Source organism: Tachyglossus aculeatus, chromosome 5 (assembly GCF_015852505.1).
Source record: "Tachyglossus aculeatus isolate mTacAcu1 chromosome 5, mTacAcu1.pri, whole genome shotgun sequence".
Lineage (NCBI taxonomy): Eukaryota > Metazoa > Chordata > Mammalia > Monotremata > Tachyglossidae > Tachyglossus > Tachyglossus aculeatus.
Window position 1 is genome coordinate 17,193,379 of NC_052070.1, and position 22,071 is coordinate 17,215,449.

Below are 22,071 nucleotides of genomic sequence, written 5' to 3' on the forward strand. Positions count from 1 at the left end.
TTTCTGAGTCCGCTGATGATTGTCCATGAGTTTCAGGTCATATAACTCATTTATGCAAATATTCCTGTACTAAGTGTGTCTAATCTATCTGTGTGGTGAGCTTTAATTCTTTTCATATTGAAAGTAAATATTTTTGTGCCATATCAGAAACAGGAATTAATGGCTTAAAGATGACTATTACAAATGAAGGGCTCCATTTAGTGCTGAAATACGTCCTAATAATTAGACCAGTTCAGTGACTTAATTAAAAAGCAAAAATACCGTGATGTATAAAAATATCTCGATTCTAGTGTCTTAAATTTTAGTAGTGAAGAAAAGCATTGTTAACTTAATAATGCACTTCCTTATTTGTCAAGGGACACACATCAAAAAGGTTAAAGAGAAATGATCGTGGGGTAAGACTATTAATTAATCAGTTGTATTTATTAAGCACTTACTCTGTTCAGGGCATGGTACTAAATGCTTGGGAGACTTCAATGCAACAGAGTTGGTAGACTTATTCCCTGCCCACAACTAGCTTACAGGCTAGAAGGGAAGACAAACATTAATATAAATAAATAAATTACAGATACGTATATAAGTGCTGTAGGACTGAGGATGGGGTGAATATGAAGTGCCCAAAGGGTATATAGCCAAGTACATAGTTGATGCAAAAGGGATAAGTTGTTGGGGAAAAGAAGGCTTAATTGGGGAAAGCCTCTTGGAGGAGATATGACCATAATAAGGCTTTGAATAGTAACAATAGTACTTTTTAGGCTCTTACTATGTGCCGAGCACTGTTTTAAGCTCTGGAGTAGGTAGACATGGATCAGTTTGGATACAGCCCCTTTCCCACATGGGACTCCCACTCTTAATCCCGATTGTACAGATGAGGGTACTGAGGCCAAGAGAAGTGAAGTGACTTCCCCAAGATCACACAGCAGACAAGTGGCAGAGCTGGGATGAGAACCCAGGTCCTTTTGACTCCCAGGCCCGTGCTGTATTCACTAAGCCATGCTGCTTCTCCACAGGAAGACCAGGGAGCTTGTGCTCCCAGCCCCTGCTGCCTAACCTGCTTTCTCTGTGGCCACCAAAAGGGAAACCACACAGATCCTTAACTCGCCCCCTGAGACAGGACAAACACCTTCCCCAGCCATACGCGCCCCCCTCCCCCCGCCACCAAATCAAAAGAAGCGTCAGAGATGGTGTCAGCCCTCCCACTGCACTTCAACCCCAAGCTGTGGCAGGGATGAGAAGGGGAAGAGACTGGGAAAGCGACCTTTGGTGGGGCAGAGGAGGGAAGCGAGAAGGCAGGAGGTGGGCTGGGGAGGGGGCTGGAGGGTGCATGACCCAAGGGCACCTATCGCCCCTCTGTGTCTCCAACCCCTCCCATGCCAGCTGCATGAAGCCAGGCCTGCGCCCTCCCACTCATCCGGAGAATAAGCAGCAGCATGGCTTAGTGGAAAGAGCACAAGCTTGGGAGTCAGAAATTGTGGGTTCTAATCCCAGCTCTGCCACTTGCCTGCTGTGTGACCTTGGGTAAGTTGCTTAACTTCTCTGTGCCTCAGTTATCTCATCTGTAAAATGGGGATTAAGGCTGTGAGCCAATGGTGAGGAGTTTCTGTTTGATGCAGAGATAGATGGGCAACCACATGAGGTTCTGGAACAGTAGAAGATGTGGAGTGACTGGTTTTTTTTTTTTAGAAAAATGATCCGGGAAGCAGAATGAAGTATCGACTGGTGTATGGAGGGACAACATCTGCCTCTCTACCTCGTTGTGACTTTTTTTCATATGTACTCATAAAATATGGTCTAAAATCACATGACCTCTTAGTGATCATGAAATAGAAGAGAGCTTTATTGTCAAAGTTTCCAGTCATAGTTGTAAAGATCTTTTATGTCTTCCCCATTAGAGTATTAGCTTCTTGTGAGCAGGGAAGATGTCACTTGGTTATTCTGTTTTTATCAATCATGTATTACATAGCCTCTCAGCAAGTGGGTGCTCAATAAATGCTACATCTTGTACTACTACAGCTACTACAGTAGCATGGCATAGTGGCTAGAGCCTGGGCCTGGGAGTCAATAAGTCATGGCTTCTAATCCCAGCTCCGCCACTTGTCTGCTGGATGACCATGGGCAAGTCACGTCACTTCCCTGGGCCTCAGTTAACTCATCTGGGAAAATGGAGATTGAGACTGTGAGCCCCATGTGGGACAGGGACTGTGTCCAACCCAATTATCCATCCTAGCACTTAGAACAGTGCCTGGCACATAGTAAGCGCTTAACAAATGCTATCATTATTAATTAATACTATTACAGGTAGTCAGAGGAAGAAGGGAAAGGACTCAGCTGAAGTCTACCCTCACATATTTTTTTATGGTATTTGTTAAGCACTTACTTTGTGCCAGGCACTGATCTAAGTGCTTGGGGTGGGGGTGGGGGGGTATACAGGGTAATCATGTTGGGCAAAGTCCATTTCCCACAAGTACCATAAAACAAACAAACAAACATGGGGCTCACAGTTATAATCCCCATTTTACAGATGAGTGAACTGAGGCACAGAAAATTTAAGTAACTTGCCCAAGGTCACATGGCAGACAAGTGGCTGAGCTGGAGCTAGAACCCAGGCCCTTATGAGTCCCAGGCCTGTGCTTCATCCACAAGACCAAGCGCTTAGTACAGTTCTCTGCACACAGTAAGTGCTCAGTAAATATGATTGAATGAATGCTCCTCAACTTGTCTATGCAAACTGCTCCAACCCAATCCAACGTTAATATTTGTTAAAGTAGATTAAAGGAATTCAGATTATTTTGACAGGAAAAGCCTGAAGGTGGACCTACCAATCACTGGGTCATGAAGAGTTCGTTATTGAGACAAACCAGCAGTTTCCTATCTTTTGTGAGGCCTTGACAAGCATTTAGGGATTCCAGTGCATTAATGGGGACGTTTAATAAATAGAAGGAATTTTAATAAATGGAAGGAATTATACTGACAGACTTTTTAGTCTTCTAAATTAGTGGGATGTAGAGGAGATAATTCTTATCTCTATGGTGTGGCTTAAGTGTGGCTGAGCCTCAGAGCAGTGAAATGAACTGGAGTATCTCAGTCCTTTCTGCTGCTTTGCCTCTTGCCAGCCAGTGGTAAACTTTCCAACAACAGTGTTCAAAAAAAACCCCGAAGGAATTCCGATTCAATTTTGAGCTATTAGCCTGTTTATAAAATATTCTTTCAGTATTCTGGTGGAATATGTTAATTTTCACCGTCAGTTTCCATGTTTTGATTGTGGGAAATGCATTTTCCAAGAGCAACTGGGTCTAGCCCTGTTGGTGGCTCTTTACTTCTATTTTTCCCCTGTAGAAGCACTCCAACTGGGCACTAAATTAAGGGAATCACAATGCAGAATTTTAGTTTGGCTTTAGATAACAAACACCTTGAAATCAGTGTGAATCGAATGTTGCAGGCATGGAAAAGCCTTGATTCCATGGGTTCTGGCTCAAAAGTAACAGGTTTATCATCAAGGGTGGATTTCAGAGGGCCACTGCCGGAGATATTCCAGTCTTTCTGAAAAGAAAACTTTCTCCTATAAGTATATGCAAAATGTGAATTCTTGAATCCTGGCTGAATTAAATTTAGCATAATCATATCTAGTGGCAAATGCTTTTGATTAGGCTATCTTCCATCATTGTTTGTGATGTTAATAACTATATAATTAGTTACTTCTTTCTAACCTATCATTTTCATAATTTGCATTAGTCTGTTAAGGGCCTTAGATTTTTAAGGTTTTTTGCAACTGAGTAATTTTCCTTAGTCGGAGAGGTTTTGCTTGATGTATACACTACCGTAACTGGGCAGGTGCAGTTTTATAATCCATGTAATAGTGACCATCCAAGTGAAACCTGGCAATGTTTGAACACCTATACCCATTCCAAACAGTTATTTCAGTAAGATTATTTGCCATTTATTTCTTGTGTTCCACACATTCCTAACTCTTCTGTAAATCATTTTTGTATATCTTACCTCTTTCCTCAGTTCTTGGTAAAATTCTACCCCAGGGGCCTTGACTTGTAGTTTGCCAGATGAATATTGATGACTCTTGTACTTTTCATGCGAAAGTGGCCCTATTTTCAAAATTGCAGCAAAATTTCGAGAAGCAATGTGGTCTGAGAAGCAGCATGGCCTAGTGGGTAGAGCATGGTCCTGCAAGTCAGATGGACCTGGGCTCTAATCCGTGCTCCCCCATTTGTCTGCTGAATAACCTTGGGCAAGTCACTTCACTTCTCTGTGCCTCAGTTACCTCATCTGTAAAATGAGGATGATGATCATGAGCCTACATGGGTCATGGATTGTGTCCAACTTGATTAGCTTGTATCTTCCCAAACGCTTACTACAGTGCCTGTCATGCTTAACAAATACCATAAAAAAATTCTTATTTGGTTCATCTGAGCTTGAGGGGTGATGGTTTGTTTTCTTCATTAAAAAGTGGCATTTAAGAGCAGAAGAGGATGAAGAGAAGAGCATGGTAGGGAAAGAAACTGAAATGCTAAGTGATCAGGGTTCAAATGTTGGACTCTTCCACTAACTCACTATGAAGCTCTTTTAGAGGTCACGTCCCTCTTCCTCATTCATTCATTCAGTTGTATTTATTGAGCACTTATAGTGTGCAGAGCACTGTACTAAGCGCTTGGGAAGTACAAATCGTCAACATACAGAGATGGTCCCTTCCTCCTGGAGGTAATATCTTGGGCTGGGGAACATCGAATATCAGAGGCGGGGTTCTATAGTAGATGCTAAAAGTGATTGCAGAAACACCTCAGAAAATATAAAGTGCTCCATTTACCCATCCGTAAAACAAGTGCAAATCTTCATTTCTTATTTTGGTTCTAGTTCCTTTCTTCCCAAAATTAGGAACATTTCATCTATACTCATCTTTTAGGAATTCATTAGGTATTACCAAGTTCATGAAATAAATTTTTTGGCCCAGTGGATTTATTTGATGTTTGATTATCAATATCGTTCTTTATTCCTTTCTCTGCTCCACTCCTCTCCCTCCTGTTTCTACTCCACCGGCAGGACCAGGTCTTTGCCTTAACTAGCGATTGAAAGTGTGACACCCTTTTCTTTTTGTTTCTGCTTTCACAGGCTCCTTCATGTTGGTTAATACCTCAGGGAGGTTTGCTGGGCAAAGAACTCATCTGCTGTTACCCCAGCTCAAAGAAAATGACACGCACTGCATCGACTTCCACTACTTTGTGTCCAGCAGAAGTGGCTCTAATCCTGGGGCTCTGAATGTGTATGTGAAGGTGAACAATGGTCCTTTGGGGAACCCCATATGGAATGTGTCCGGGGCCCCCTCTGGCACGTGGAACAGAGCAGAACTGGCAATCAGTACCTTTTGGCCCAATTTTTACCAGGTAAGTTCCCTATCGAGCTCATTGGGCAGCTGGTGATATTTATTGAGTTTTAACTGTGTGCAGAGTACTGTGTTAAATGCTTGGGAAAGTACTTTGAGATGTTATTCATTCATTCATTCAATCACATTTTTTGAGTTCTTACTGTGTGCAGAGCACTGTACTAGGCGCTTGGGAAGTACAAGTCGGCAACATATAGAGACGGTCTCTACCCAACGGGCTCACAGTTTAGAATGGGGACAGACAACAAAACAAAACATGTAGACAGGTGTCAAAATCATCAGAACAAATAGAATCATAGCTATAGGCACATCATTAACAAAATTAATAGAATAGTAAATATGTTCAAGTAAAATAGGGTAATCTGTACAAATATGTACAAATGCTGTGGAGAGGGAAAGGAGGTAGGGTTGGGGGGGATGGGGAGGAGAAGAGGAAAAAGGGGGCTCAGTCTGGGAAGACCTCCTGGAGGAGGTGAGCTGTCAGTAGGGCTTTGAATGGAGAAAAAGAGCCAGCTTGGCGGATTTGTGGAGGGTGGGCATTCCAGGCCAGGGGAAGGACATGGGCCGTTGGTCGACGGCGGGACAGGCGAGAACAAGCCACAGTGAGGAGGTTAGCAGCAAAGGGTGTAGGCTGGGCTGTAGAAGGGGAGAAGGGAGGTGATGGCAAGCCTTGAAGCCGAAAGTGAGGAGACCAAGAGTGAGGAGTTTTTGCTTGATTCGTAGGTTGATGTGATCCTTGCCCTCAAGTGCTTACATTCTAATGGACCCAATACATTGTTTGCCTTAATGTTGACCATTTTTCTGTTTGGTGTCTTAAGGGAAGAAATGTGGCTGTTCTTAGGGTCATATGCTTGTATATGGCCATTGAAAAAGAGGCTGAAAGTGAACTCAGGTTGTGGTGTGCAACCTGGAGGCATTTCCTAGTGGATAGAGCATGGGCCTGGGACTAATGAAGGAGCTGGGTTCTAATGCTGGCTCTACCACTTTGCTGTGTGACCTTGGGAAAGAAACTTAACTCTCTGTGCCTCAGTTACCCCATCTGTAAAATGGGGATGAAGATCATGAGCTCCATGTGTGACAGGGACTGTGTCCAAACAGGATTTGCTTGTATACACCCTTAGAACAGTGCCTGGCAAATAGTAAATGTTTAACAGATTTCAATTACTACTATTCATGTTGGACTCAGAGAAGGCTGTAGGGTATAGTGATTTGGAGTTTTTTCATTCTAGGCAAGCAGCCCTAGGGATTGTGGCAATTCTTCAGACCCCTGCTAAGTCTGTGTACCATTAACAAATCTGGGATCTTTTGATCCAGCCACCCTGCAAAATTGGTTTCTGGAGACAGATGAAAATTAGACATAGTGCCTGGGTGTCAAGAGGCTTACCATCTAAAACTAAGGAGGGGAGAGGGGATGGATGGCAGTCTTTTATTTAAGCTGTGCACCCTGTGATTCATAAGGCAGGTAAATCAATTAATTCAACCTTACTTATTGAGCGCTTACTGTTCAGAGTACTGAACTAAGTACATCTACTTGTGCTCGCCAAATATGATATACCTTTCACAGTGTTACTCCACGCTGAAACAAATATTCTCATCACTCCCAGCTCCTTTATGTTTCCTCAAACATTGTAAAGAACCACTAAATGGAAATTTTGTGTAAGGACATAGTTTAATGTGTAAGAGGGTTGCCATTTGTATAATTCAGAAATCTTAGTCATAGATTTACTGATATCATTTCTCAGATGTATGGAGCCTTTACATTTCGCTCTACTATTTCTAACATTTGTTGAGAAAATTTAAAGTAATTTGACATTTTTGTTTGGGCTGAAGCTTAAAAGGTTTTATATTTCATTTCTGGTTAATGCGCATGGACAAAAGCATCCTCTGTGATTTAGAAGTGTACTTCTTTTAGTAACTAGTGTTTTCAAACCTTTCGTCTTTGGATGTGTTTGTGGTGGGGGGGGGGGTATTTACTATACTGCATTTAGGAGGACTTTCTTGCCAAATTGAGCTATGTTAGTAGCTGCTAGGCATTGATGTGGCTTTTACCTTGCATGGCAAGCTACCATCTGCTACGTGTACAAATCACAATGGTAACCTGCATGGAATACAGCTAATTGCAGGTTAATTACCATTCATTAAAACTTAAATTGTCAAGTATTTGGTGATTAAGATACATTTAATTCCTTAATTAATGCTTGTTTTAATCACTGCTTCTAAAATCCTGTCCACAAGCTTGAGCTGAACCATTTGGGAAGTATTAGCACTCTGCCTCTGTCCTAGAATAGCTAGCAAGATGCCAGCATGGCATGGTGGAAGGACCACAGGCCTAGGAGTCAGAAGACCTGGGTTCTAATCCCAGCTCCACCACTTTGTGACCTTCGGCAAATCACTTCACTTCTCTGGGCCTCAGTTACCTCATTTATGAAATGGGGATTGAGACTGTGAGCCCCACATGGGACAGGGACTGTGTCCAACCTGATTTGCTTGTATCCACCCCAGTGCTTAGTATAGTGCCTGTCACATAATATATGCTTAACAAATACTATTATTTCTATTAGATGGCATTGACTTCTGAGGTCAGTGACCTATTTCCTTTAATTATAAAGTATTTTTGTTTCCTTCAATGGTTCAGCAGTTTAAAGGGAAGTATTTACATGCCCTCCACATTTTCTCTCCTCCTTCTCCCTCTTTCGCCAATCTCACCCTCGCTGTTTCCCACTGGCATCCTCTCTTGATTTGGGAGATGGACACATTTATTTTTTGTTTTGTTTTTTATGATATTTATTAAGCACTTACTGTGTACATTCAAGATAACCAGGTTAGACAGAATTCCCATCCATAATAATAATAATAATAATAATAATAATAATAATGGCATTTGTTAAGCACTTTGTGCAAAGCACTGGTCTAAGTGCTGGGGGGATACGAGGTGATCAGGTTGTCCCATGAGGGGCTCACAGTCTTAATCCCCATTTTACAGATGAGGTAACTGAGGCCCAGAGAAGTTGTCACTTGCCCAAAGTCACACAGCTGACAATTGGCGGAGCCGGGATTTGAACCCATGACCTCTGACTCCAAAGCCCATGCTCTTTCCACTGAGCCATGCCCATTTAACAGATGAGATAACTGAGGCCCAGGAAAGCTTTAGTGACTTTTCCAAGGCCACACAGCAGAAGAGTGGTTGATCCAGTATTAGTAGCCAGGTCCTCTGACTCCCAAGCCTGTCCACTTTCCACTAGGCCATACTGCTTTCCAGTCTTCATCAGTTGCTGATTTACTCATCCCAACTACCAGCCCTGCATCCCCATTTCCCATTGCACAGGATAACTCAGATTCCAAGGATGCCCCTGGAATAATTTACTTCCCAAAGCATCTGGAAAGGTAATGGTCTGTAGCAAACAGTTACCAATCACATAATAAATTTATTAATGGTATTTAATGGTGATATTTAGTGCTAACTATGTGTCAACCATCAACCACGCTACTAGGTGCTGGGATAGACACAAGCTAGTCAGGTGAAACACATCTCTGCCCTTTGTGGGGCTCACATTCTAGATAAGAGGGAGAACCGGTATTGAATCCCCATTTTACAATGAGGAAACTGAGTCACAGAGAAGTTAAGTGACTTGCCCAAGGTTACACAGCAGACAAGTGGTAGAGCCGGGATTAAAACCCACATTCAGAACCTGTTTCCCTGCTCCTCAGGAAGCTGTAGTAGTTGCCTATCCACCTTTGCATAAAAAAAAAAAACCCTTGTCACCCCTGGCTTCAAAGCCCTCAAGCACCTTTCATCCTTCTAGCTCATCTTTCCTACTATATCCTACTACCCTATCTGGAGAGGCAGCGTTGCCTAGTGGATAGAGCACGGGCCTGGGAGTCACAAGTTCATGGGTTCTAATCCAGGCTTTGCCACTTGTCTGCTGTGTGACCTTGGGCAAGTCACTTATCTTCTCTGTGCTTTGGTTCCCTCATCTGTGAGCCCTATGTGGGACGGGCTGTATCAAATCTGATTATCTTGTATCTACTTCAGTGCTTACAACAGTGCAGGGCACTTAACAAATTCCATCATTATCATTATTATTATTATTACTACTCTCCTACTACATCCCAGCCCGCACACTTTGCTCCTCCAATGCAAACCTTCTCGCTGTTCCTTGATCTCATCTATCTCACTACCTACCTCTTGCCCACGTCATTCATTCATTTATTCATTCAGTCGTATTTATTTCATGCTCACTGTGCACAGAACATTGTGCTAAGTGCTTAGGATAATAATAATAACAATAATAATGGAATTTAAATGCTTACTATGTGCCAAGCACTGTTCTAAGTGCTGGGTCGATACTAGAGAAGCAGCATGGCTCAGTGGAAAGAGCCTGGGCTTGGGAGTCAGAGGTCGTAGATTCTGATCCCTGCTCTGCCACTTGTTAACTGTGTGACTTAATTTCTCTGTGCCTCAGTTACCTCATCTGTAAAATGGGAGTTAAGACTGTGAGCCCCATGTGGGACAAACTGATTATCTTGTATCCCCCCTCCCCAGTGCTAAGAACAGTGCTTGGCACATAGTAAGTGCTTAACAAATGTCATCATTATTATTATTATTATTACAAGGTAATCAGGTTGTCCCACAAGGAGCTCACAGTCTTAATCCCCATTTTACAAGTGAGGTAACTGAGGCACAAAGAAGTAAAGTGACTTGCCTAAGGTCACATAGCAGACAAATGGTGGAGCCGGGATTAGAATTTACAGCCTCTGACTCCTGAATCCGTGCTCTTTCCACTGAGCCATGCTGGATCGTGTAGTACAACAATAAGCAGTGACAACCCCTGCCCACAGCAAACTCTCAGTCTGTGGAGAGTGGGGCGGTACCCTGGCCTGAAACACCCTCCCTCCTCAAATCTGACAGACAATTACTTCCCCCATTTCACAGCCTTATTAAAGGCATAAGTCCCCCAAAAGGCCTTCCCTGACTAAGCTGTCCTTGCCTCTTCTCCCACTCCCTTCTGTTCCCTGATTTGCTCCTTTTATTCATCCCCCCTCCAGCCCCACAGCACTTCTGTACATATCTGTAATTATATTAATATCTGTCTCCCCTCTAAACTGTAAGCTCGTTGTGGGTAGGGAATGTGTCTGCTTATTGTTATATTGTACTCTTCCAAGAGCTTAGTACAGTGCTCTGCACACAGTAAGCGTTCAATAAATATGATTGAATGAATGAATGAGTTTACAGTCTAGAGGCTAGTTACTGTGTCCTCAGTTTCTTTTGGATATTGTAGATTTGGCCTTGAACTGATACTGGCTCCCTCACTTCCCCTACCATTCTCCTTCTCTTTCTCCTCTCCTCGACTCACCCTCTGCTTCTTTCTTCTTGTTGATATTGTGGCTTATGGTACTTGTCAAGTGCTTACTATGTACCAGGAACTTGATTAAATGGCAACGTATATACAAGATAATTAGGTTCACATTCCCACATGGGGCTCACAGTCTAAGTCAGAGAGAGAAGGATTTAATCCCCATTTGACAGATGACGTAACTGAGGCACAGAAAGGTTAAATGACTTGCTCCAGGTCACACTGTAAAAAATTGACAGAGATGGGATTAGAACCAAGAACCTGTGACTGCCAGGCCCGGTCTCTTTCCAGTAGGCCATAGTGCTTCCCTCTCCTATTTTCCCCTCTCCCACACCCTTCTCCTCTCTTCCCTATCCTCTCCTGTTTATATGCACCCCTGAACCCAGTAACTATTTTCTACAAGAAGCAGCATGGCCCAGTGGAAAGAGCATGGGCTTTGGAGTCAGTGCTCATGGGTTCAAATCCTAGCTCTGCCGATTGTCAGCTGTGTGACTTTGGGTAACTTCTTGGTGCCTCAGTTACCTCACCTGTAAAATGGGGATTGACTGTGAGCCCTCCGTGGAACAACCTAATCACTCTGTAGCCTCCCCAGTGTTTAGAACAGTGCTTTGCACATAGTAAGTGCTTAATAAACGCCATTATTATTATTATTATTACCCCTTCCATTTCAGGTAAATTCACATTTAGTGCTCCCAAATAAGGGATCTACAAGGAAAATGTGGAAAAAAAGAAATGGGGTTAGAAAATGTGGGGAAGGGATGATAGGTTGTTAAAGAGCAGAAAGGGGCATGGATTCAGGAAATAATTTTTCATTGGTACTGAATAAAAAGAACAAATGGCTATTTTAAAAAATTATCTATGCTTCAAAAAACTTTTTCCTTCATTTCAGAAAAGCCTTTTGGTTTTTTATCTTGATTCCTCTACTCTTACTGTGGTCCTGGATAAGCAAACCTGGATCTTCTTAGCTTCTTTTGACCTAAAGGACTGTCAAAAGAGGGGTTTGCTTTTAATTGTTTTCTCCATTTGGAAATGCATCTTTGAGCAAAGTATAAATTGTTTATCATTAGGGATAGGTCCATATATTTTGATTTCCACAATTTAACCATTTTTGCTTGGTTATGCCACTGGGTGAAGCTTTGCAGTAGTCAGCCACCATTAATTCTTTTGTTCTGTGGATTCGATAAGCAATTGCCTTTGTTCTATGGCAGTGAGGAGTAATTTCCACCGGCACATGTTTCGGGGGTGAGTGTTTGCGATGGTAAGCAAATCCCTTTTCTTTGCTCACACATAAGCAGGGAGAAGTGGTAGGAATGAAAAGCTAATTTTGCTCTTCACTGAAGCAGGGAGGATGAGGGACACCACAATGTTAAACTGCTTTCCTATTTCCTGTTTGGCGGCATCTGAGGGATGGCCCAATGTTAAACATCTCATAGGCAAACATCTGGCAGAATTTTTCCCAAGCAGATTAAATTGGTGTTTTAACTAGTTGTTTCCTGGCACAAGAGATTACGAGTCTGTTTTCTCCCTAAAGATGCCAATGGTTACTTGGGGCACCATCTTGGTACTTTGATTTCTAAGGCTCATAGGTCGCAGGCAGATGTCACCAGCTTGGATAAAATGCAAAAATTAGAGCAAGAATCCCAGTGTTAATGTTCTGGTGAACTGTCGGGAAACTAAAAATGATCTGGAAAAAAAATTGTTTTGTGGCTGCAAGGAAGGTAGCCAGAGAGGAGCTTTTGAATGATTCATGGCCTAATGGAAAGAGTATAGGGCAATCACGAGGAGGCAGATCAGTCAATCAATCAATCATATTAATTGAGAGCTTATTATGTGTAGAGCACTGAGTAAGTGCTTGGGAGAGTACAGTACAACAGATTTAGCGTACAAGTTCCCTGCCCATAATGAGCGCTACTGTCTGGCACGGGAGCCAGACATTAATATGAATACATGAGTGATTTATGATCTGAGTAATTTAAAAATATGTAAATAAGTGCTGAGGGACAGGGGCTTGTGCAAATATCAAATATCCAAAGGTCACATATCGAAGTACATAGATGCAGAAGGGAAAGTGAGCTGGGGAAAAGAGGACTTATCAATCAATCAATCGTATTTATTGAGCGGAAGCCCTCTTAAAAACAGTAGTGAAGACGGGATAGGATAAGTGCTTGGATCAGCCTGGTGACAGTTTGGATGGAAAGTAAAGGGTGGGATTTACCAATGTTTTGAACGTAGAAATGACAGGAGTTAGTGACAGATTGAATACATAGATGGAATGAGAAAGATGAGTAAAGGATGATGCCAAGGTTACAGGCTTGTGAGATAGGGAGGAGAGTGGTGTTGTCTACAGTGAGGGGAAAGACATGGGAGGACAGGGTTTCGATGGGAAGATAAGGAGTTCAGCTTTGGACATGTTTAATTTGAGTAATCATCAAAGTAATCATCACTTAAAGACAGGAGGAAATACAAGATTGCAGGGAAGGAGAGAAGTCAGGGCCGGAGATGTAGATTTAATAATAATACTACTGCTACTAATAATAATAATGGTATTTGTTAAGTGCTTACTATGTGCAAAGCACTGTTCTAAGCACTGGGGAGGTTACAAGGTGATCAGGTTGTCCCACGGGGGGCTCACAGTTTTAATCCCCATTTTACAGATGAGGTAACTGAGGCCCAGAGAAGTTAAGTGACTTGCCCGAAGTCACACAGCTGACAATTGGCGGAGCTGGGATTTGAACCTATGATCTCTGACTCCAAAGCCCATGCTCTTTCCACTGAGCCACACTGCTTCTCCAGAATCATCTCCATAGAGATGGTAATTGAAGCCATGGGAGTGAATAAGTTGTCCAAGGGAGTGGGTGTTGAGGGAGAATAGAAGGGGAAGAGGGAGTACAGTCAGTCTTAAATCAACCAATCAGTGGTATTTATTGAGCCCTTAACTATAGGCAGAGCACTGTACTAAGCTTTTAGGAGAGTACAGTACAACTAAAGTAGAAGACATGTTCACTGCTCATGAGGAGTTTACAGTCTAGTTTACAGTCTGCAGTCTAATCTAAAGAAACAGTGTGGCATAATGGATAGAGCACAGGCCTGGCTTTCAGAAGGTCATGGATTCTAATCCCAGCTCCACCACTTGGCTGCTATGTAGCCTAGGGAAAGATACTTCATTTCTCTGCGCCTCAGTTACCACATCTGGAAAATGGGGATTTGAGATTGAGAGCCCCACATGGGACAGGGACTGTGTCCAACCTGATTTCCTTGTAACCACCCCAGTGCTTAGTACAGTGCCTGGCACATAGTAAGTGCTGAACAAATACTGTAATTATTATTATTATTATTAAAGCTTACACTCTTGCAGGACTAGGATCCTGCTTTTTAAGACTTTGTAGCTGTTTGTACAGAAATCTGTAATGCTGGTTACTCAGTAAATAATAGCTACAGTTTGAAGAGTCCATAGAAGGAATTTCCACATTTACTTTGCAAAAATACAGGCATTTCCTCAAACCTTTCAAACTGTATTGTTATAATGACAGCAGTAGAAAATAATACAAAACGACACATTTTGTAGAGTGACAAAGAAAGTGACATGGAACCCTTTCAGGAAGTTTTGTCCTTAACTTAAGAATTTTTTCTTTGTATTGACTTTGGCACATCTCACTTCTTCCTCAAATGAAGTCCTTAACAACCCTAATGTTCAGGGGTGATGATTATGGTGATTGTATTAGCTAAGTGCTTATTATATGTCCAGCACTGTTCTAGGAACTGGGATAGATACCAATTAGTAAGGTTGGACATAGTCCCTTTCCCATATGGGGCTCAAAGTCTGAGCTGGGAGAACAGGCATTTAATCCCATAGTATGGTTGAGGAAACTAAGGCAGTAACTTGTGCAAGGTATAACAGCAAGCAGTTGACAGAGTCGAGCTTAGAACCCAGGTCCTCTGACTTCAAGACCCGTCCTAGTTCCACTAAACCATGCTGCCTCTCATTAGGCAATCACAGGCACTAGCCAAATTTGGTGGAATCAAGGGGGTGGAAGCCAGAGTGGTGGGAGTCAAGGAGAGAATTGGAGGAAGGGAAATGGAGGCAGCAGGTGTAGACAACTCATTCAAGGGGTTTGGTGGGGAGGGAGGGAGATGAGGCGATAACTGGAGGGAGCTATGGGGCCAAGGGAGGGTTTTTTTTTTTTTAGAACAGCAGAGACGTTCATTCATTCATTTGTATTTATTGAGCGCTTACTGTGAGCAAAGCACTGTACTAAGTGCTTGGGAGACACGAGCATGTTTGAAAGCAGTGATATCTGTACTACTAAAAGTATACATTTTGGCAACTCCCTATCACTTGGTTATGTGTATACTGTAACCTTTGATACTTCCATATAGATATTTTACTTTGGGAAGGTTTTTGACAAAAAAATTCATCTAAGAGACTCCAGCTTTCTTTCTCCTCTTTTCAATTGTCTTGTAAATATTTTTTGTATTGTTGCAAATTTAAGCCGATTCATTCATTTCATTCATTCATTCAATCGTATTTATTGAATGCTTACTGTGTGCAGAGCACTGTACCAAGCAATTGGGAGCATACAATACAACAATAAACAGACACATTGCCCACAATGAGCTTACAGTCTAGGGATTGCATTGTTAGCGATTGCTTGAGGGTGAGCATCATTGTCATTCTTTCAATATATGCCCAAGTGACTCCAAAGGTATTATATATCTCATGGAAGCTCAGTGAATACCTGTTTTTTGAGTTACTTTTTTCTTTTACCTCCTCCAGTCAACATTTGAATGTCAAATTTATTTATTTATATTAGTGTTTGTCCATCTCCCTTTCTAGACATGTAAGCTCATTGTGGACAGGGAATGTTATCTTGTGCTCTCCCAAATGCTTAGTACAGTGCTTTGCACAGAGTAAGCTCTCAATAAATATGAATGAATGAATGAGTGAATGCCCTTTTGGGAACAGTGGTAGGTGAAAGTCTATGCAGATTATGTCTCTTCCATTGTTGTGTGTCCAAATACTTTTCACCCTTACCACTGTTGTTGCCTTTAGGCTGGTACAATGAAAGGACAATCCGGAAGTGAAAGGAACCCGCCAACTGGCAGTGTGAGATTTTTTTCTCTTAATTGGACTGAACAATTTTCCTCTTGGAAAATCCAGAGATTCTACATTTTTCTTTTTTCATGGCTGTGAGGGCTCCTGCGCAGGGTGAAAGCCAAGAGGGGCTTTTGGTGGACTAGGGAAAAATATTCTTTTATCTGGTCCATGCTAATGAAACCAGAATCTGCAATTTCATAAGTATGTATTATAAAGCAGCAAAGCTATTACCTGGGCATTACTGTATGCTTGTGATATGTTTCTATCAGAGCAGATCTGTGGCTTGTATTGTAGAAGTTGCAGCTGAATTCAACCCAGCAGGTGGGAATGAGACAGGGAACCAAACGCACGTGAGCTGCATTCTCCAAGTCTAAAAGGATGGACTGGGAGACCTTTCCTTCTGAGAACTTCAGGTTATGAACAGTTAGATTTCAAAGTTCAAAACCCAGAGCATGGTGAAGCTCTGGACACGTTTTTTTTGTGTTCACATTCTGAGTATGGCTGTGAAAATGGTTCTTCATTCCTCTGTGCTACAATAAGCAATCTTGTGCTGCTCAAATCTAGGGCTGCCAAAATGGGGCAAGGTTTACTTTTTGAACGTTCCTAATTAAACTGACAAGAGCGGTTGATTTTCTTAGAGATCTATGTATAGTCGCTGCTGTGATGTGGCCAGATGATTCTGTTTTGCTTTATGCAGTGTGGGGGATGGAAGATTAGTTTGGGGACTTCAGCTGGAGAAGCAAGATTGGGAAAGTGAGGATGAGCCCTGTGGACTGGACGCCTTTGGGATGAGGGGGGCACTCACTCTTTCAATCAACATCGTTGGAGTTTGAAGCGCCAACTTCCTAGCAGAGGATGACGAGGTGTGTCTTTGCCCCATTGTGGGTCATGTTGAGCAGCTCCCAGCCAATAGGAAGTCTGATGTTGGGGGCCTAGTGGAAAAAACACAGGCCTTGGTTCGAATCCCAACTTGGCCTACTGGAAAAAACACAGGCCTTGGTTCGAATCCCAACTCAGCCATTTGTCTGTTGTGTGACCCTGGGCAAGTCACTAACTTCTCTGTGCTTCATTACCTCATTTGTAAAATGGGGATTCAAAAACCGTACTCCTTCCTACCAAGTCTATGAGCCCTGTTGTAGGACAGGGTCCGTTTCTGACCTGAATATCTTATATTTGTCCCAGTGCATAGAACTGTGCTTGACATAGAGTAAGAGCTTACCATATGCAACAATTATTGTCATTACTAACTGATGTATTCCCCACCAATGACCAGCTGTGCTAGTAATTTTCCTCCTCATTTCTCACAAACTACATCAGGCTACCCTTTAAATAAGCCAACACCCATATCCTTGAAAGGGTATCACCAGGTCCTCAGTTAAATAATAATAATAATAATAATAATGGCATTTATTAAGTGCTTACTATGTGCAAAGCACTGTTCTAAGCACTGAACCAGGCTGGCCAGTGGAATCAGAGTGGCCCAAGGGTGTTAATGTTCCTTCCAAAGGGATCAGTTTTTTCCCTTCTCCTTGGGAACCTTCAGACCTATATTCTGGATTCAGATTTGAGAAAGCATGAAAAGTTCTCATGGTGGGGAATAAATGGAACACTATAAGCATATTGTAGGATGTAGCAGTGTCTGAGGGATACCACCACTCTGCTACCTTCTGAGCCTTATTCGTCCATTCAGTCATATTTATTGAGCACTTACTGTGTGCAGAGCACTGTACTAAGTGCTTGGGAGAGTAAAGTGCAACATTAAACTGACACACATTCCCCGCCCACAACATGCGTATTCAAATCACATTGCCTCCCAGAGGCCTTCCCGATTAAGTTCTCTTTTTGCCAACAACCTCTTTTCATTCATTCATTCATATTTATTGAGTGCTTACCGTGTGCAGCACTTACTGTGTGCAGAGCACTGTACTAAGCACTTGGGAAGTACAAGTTGGCAACATATAGAGACGGGCCCTACCCAACAATGGGCTCACAGTTTAGAAGGGGGAGACAGACAACAAAACATATTAACAAAATAAAATAAATAAAATAGTAAATATGTACAAGTAAAATAAATAGAGTAATAAATCTGTACAAACATATATACAGGTGCTGTGGAGAGAGGAAGGAGGTAGGGCAGGGGGAATGGGGAGGGAGACAGGAAGGAGGGGGCTCAGTCTGGGAAGGCCTCCTGGAGAAGGTGAGCTCTCAGTAGGGCTTTGAAGGGAGGAAGAGAGCTAGCTTGGCGGATGTGCGGAGGGAGAGCATTCCAGGCCAGGGGGAGGACGTGGGCCGGGGGTCGACGGTGGGACAGGTGAGAACGAGGCACAGTGAGGAGGTTAGCAGCAGAGGAGCGGAGGGTGCGGGCTGGGCTGTAGAAGGAAAAAAGGGAGGTGAGGTAGGAGGGGGCGAGGTGATGGAGAGCTTTGAAGCTGAGAGTGAGGAGTTTTTGCCTGATGCGTAGGTTGACTGGTAGCCACTGGAGATTTTTGAGGAGGGGAGTAACATGCCCAGAGCGTTTCTGCACAAAGATGATCCAGGCAGCACCATGAAGTATAGACTGAAGTGGGGAGAGATAGGAGGATGGGAGATCAGAGAGTAGGCTGATGCAGTAATCCAGTCAGGATAGGATGAGAGATTGAACCAACAGAGTAGCGGTTTGGATGGAGAGGAAAGAGCGGATCTTGGCGATGTTGTGGAGGTGAGACCGGCAGGTTTTGGTGACGGATTGGATGTGAGGGTTGAACGAGAGAGCGGAGTCGAGGATGACACCAAGGTTGTGGGCTTGTGAGATGGGAAGGATGGTAGTGCCGTCTACAGTAATGGGGAAGTCAGGGAGAGAGCAACGTTTGGGAGGGAAGATAAGGAGTTCAGTCTTGCACATTCTGTATCACCTATGCACTGGGATCGGTTCCCTTTAAGCACTTGATATCCATCACTCCCTCAGTCCCATGGCACTTATGGATGTATCGGTAATTTATTTATATTAATGCCTGTCTCCCCCCTCTGTACTGTGAGTATCGTGGCTTAGTGGAAAGAGAACAGGCTTGGGAGTCAGAGATTGTGAGTTCCAGTCCCAGCTCTGCCACTTGTCAGCTGTGTGACTTCGGGCAAGGTTCTTCTCTATGCCTCATTTACCTCATCTGTAAAGTGGGGATTAAGACTGTGAACCCCACGTGGGACAACCTCATAATCTTTTATCTACCCCAGCGCTTAGAAAAGTGCTTGGCACATAGTAAGTGCTTAACAAATACCATCATCATCAAAGTTAAACGGGTTAGACACATTCCCTCTTCCACATGGGGCTCACACTCTTAGTCCACATTTTACAGATGAGGTAACTCAGGCCCAGAGAAGTTGAGTGACCTGCCCCAGATCACACAGTAGACATGTGGCAGGATCGGGATTAGAACCTAAGTCCTTCTGACTCCCAAGCCTGTGCTCTATCCAGTAAGCCACACTGTTTCTTAATTGTTTTTTTATCCACTGCTCTCTGCACTGAACTGTGGTGGTCTCAGGTCTGCAAATGTGAATGCAAAGACCGCTACTGCACTTGAAATCCTTTTGGCATGGACCACACAAACATTTAATTGTCTTTTAACAGAAAGATCTCTCTTCTTTTCTTTTCAGGTAATTTTTGAAGTGATAACTTCAGGACAGCCTGGATACCTGGCTATTGATGAAGTGAAGGTGTTAGGACATCCATGTGGTAAGTTGATGGCTTTATTTTTGGAACTGGATGGGGAGAACACATCTAAAATGGGTTTTAGATTTCTTCTAACAAAATATTTGAATGGTTTCTGGTGGTTCGAGTGGCTGGTTCATGTTGAAATGATTTTCACCAGCTAGAACTCACAGTAGAGAAAGGAAAATTACTAGGGCCTAGAGGAAAGTAGGCCCAGGAGATTGGCTTTGTGTATGTTAGGTGTCAGACTGGAGCCTGGGATATCATGCAAGGGGAAGAATTTTGGAGAAGAAAGGCCCCTTTCATGGAAGTGACTTCCCGCTATACCTATCAGTAAAGATCAATCTGGTTCATATCCTATTCTTAGACTGCAAATGGTACATGAAAAAGGAAGGAGGCTCAGCCTGCAGAAGACTTGCATGTTAAAATCAAAATGTCTTATCATTGTGCACTGAAGAACTCTTTATGTTGGTAGAGTTCATTCAAGTGAATGGCATTCCCTTTTAGCCAGCCAGATATTTGAATAGTAGTAATAGTTATAATAATAATAATAGTAATAATGGTATTTGTTAAGCGCTTCCTGTGTGCCCAGCGCTGGAGTAGATACAAGGTGATCAGGTTGTCCTATGTGGGGTTCAGAATCTTAATCCCCATTTTACGGATGAGGTAGCTGAGGCACAGAGAAGTTACGTGACTTCCCCAAAGTCACACAGCAGACAAGTGGCAGAGCTGGGATTAGAGCCCACGTCCTCTGACTCCCAAACCTGTGTTCTTGCTACTAGGCCATGCTGCTCGTAGTAGTAGTAGTTGTAGTAGTAGAAGTTGTAGTATTTACTAAGCTACTCCCCAATGGAATGTGTTGTATTAAGGGAGATAGAGTAGGAACATGAAGCACATTTCCTGCCCACAGAAGGATTGCACTGTAATGGAGGAGCTTTTGTGTTGAAGAATTTAAATTGATGAAGAATGAAACAATGTAAGCTTGAGGCTTTGAGAGTTAGTCATATTTATTGAGCACTTACTGTGTGCATAGTACTGTACTAAGCACTTGAGAGAGTACAATATAACAATAAACAGACACATTCCCTGCCCACAGTGAGCTTGGTGTCTACAGGTGGAGACAGACATTAACAGCAATAAATAAATTACAGATATGTACGTAAGCACTAAAATCTGGGAGCCCCTGTGGCCTGAGACCTCACCCCAACCCTTTTCATAGGGCAGTCTGCCCTAATTGAAGAAACATGCTCATGCCGTTACAGCAAAGTAAGTGACTTCTGAAATGGTGTGTGACCATTCTGCCAGCACAACTTCTGGTTTTGGTGATGGGTTGTCACAGGGTGCTTTTGTGGGATTTTTTAGGGGAGTGAGTTTTGTGGGTTTTGTTTTTATTTTTGACAAAGGCAGGAAAATCAACAATACCAGAGTTAATTAAAATAGTAGGGGGAATTGGGGAAAGAAGAATGTGATTACCTTAGCTGGAATTTGGCCAGGAGAAAACCAAGGTTCTTATACTTGAGAAAATACCACGGGAGTTTCTGCTAAGTGGAAGTGGTGGATCGAAAGCTCTGTTGGCCAGCTCTTGTGAAAGAGACCCTCTCTTGAAGAGGAAAAATCACACACACAGCACACACACACACACACACACACACACACAGCACACACACACACACACACACACACACACCTCCCCCCCCCCCCACCCCCATCTTGTGGCTGGATCAGGGCATCAGTATAGTTTCAGAAGAAAGATTCTGATTCTTCCAGCATCAGAGAAGCAGCCTGTCTTAGTGGATAGAACATGGGGCCTGGGAGTCAGAAGGCCCTGGGTTTTAATTCTGGCTTTGCCAGTTGTAATAATAATGGCATTTATAAGTGCTTACTATGTGCAAAGCACTGTTCTAAGCACTGAGCACTGTTCTAAGCACTGTGTGACCTTGGGCAGTCACTTCATTTCTCTGGGCCCGAGTTACCTCATCTGTAAAACGGGGATTGAGACTGTGAGCCCCAAAGGGAACAAGGGACTGTGTCCAACCCACTTTGCTTGAGTCCACCCCAGTGCTTAGTACTGTGCCTGGCACATAGAAAGCGCTTAACAAATACCATGATTATGTTATTCTCTGGGCCTCAGTTACCTCAACTGTAAAAAAAATGGTGATGAATACTGTTAGGCCCACGTGGGACCTGAACTGTGTCCAACGTGGTTAGCTCGTATCTACCCCAGCTCTTAGTACAGTGCCTGGCACACAGTAAGTGCTTAACAAATGCCGTTTTTTTAAAAAAATCAGTGTATTCCTAAAAGGAATTCCTTTGAAGACCAGGTCCAACTTTGCCTTTTGACTTAACAGCCCAACTGAACGGTTGTGTAGCTTTCCGGGATTTTCTGTACCACTGCTTAATTGACTGCAAAAGCTGCTTAAGATATATCATTGCCCAGCTGACTTTCTGTAATATGGTGGAAAACGAATAAGGAGCAAAGATTTTTGCACTTTTCATTTTCAGCGGTCTTCAGAATGTACATTCTGTAGTTATCCTATCCTGAGGTTTGTAG

The 22,071-nt window shown here is 42.9% G+C and overlaps 1 protein-coding gene across 10 annotated transcripts in view; it reads left to right on the forward strand.

Moving 5' to 3' along the window:
• The window catches only part of PTPRM (protein tyrosine phosphatase receptor type M), an 892,842-nt gene that overhangs the window by 278,959 nt on the left and 591,812 nt on the right, over positions 1 to 22,071 (forward strand). For all 10 annotated transcript variants that reach the window (XM_038746194.1, XM_038746195.1, XM_038746197.1 and 7 more), the window contains exons 3-4: positions 5,119 to 5,390; positions 19,466 to 19,544. In XM_038746194.1, the coding sequence (XP_038602122.1) occupies positions 5,119 to 5,390; positions 19,466 to 19,544 (351 nt within the window). The remainder of the gene's footprint in view (positions 1 to 5,118; positions 5,391 to 19,465; positions 19,545 to 22,071) is intronic.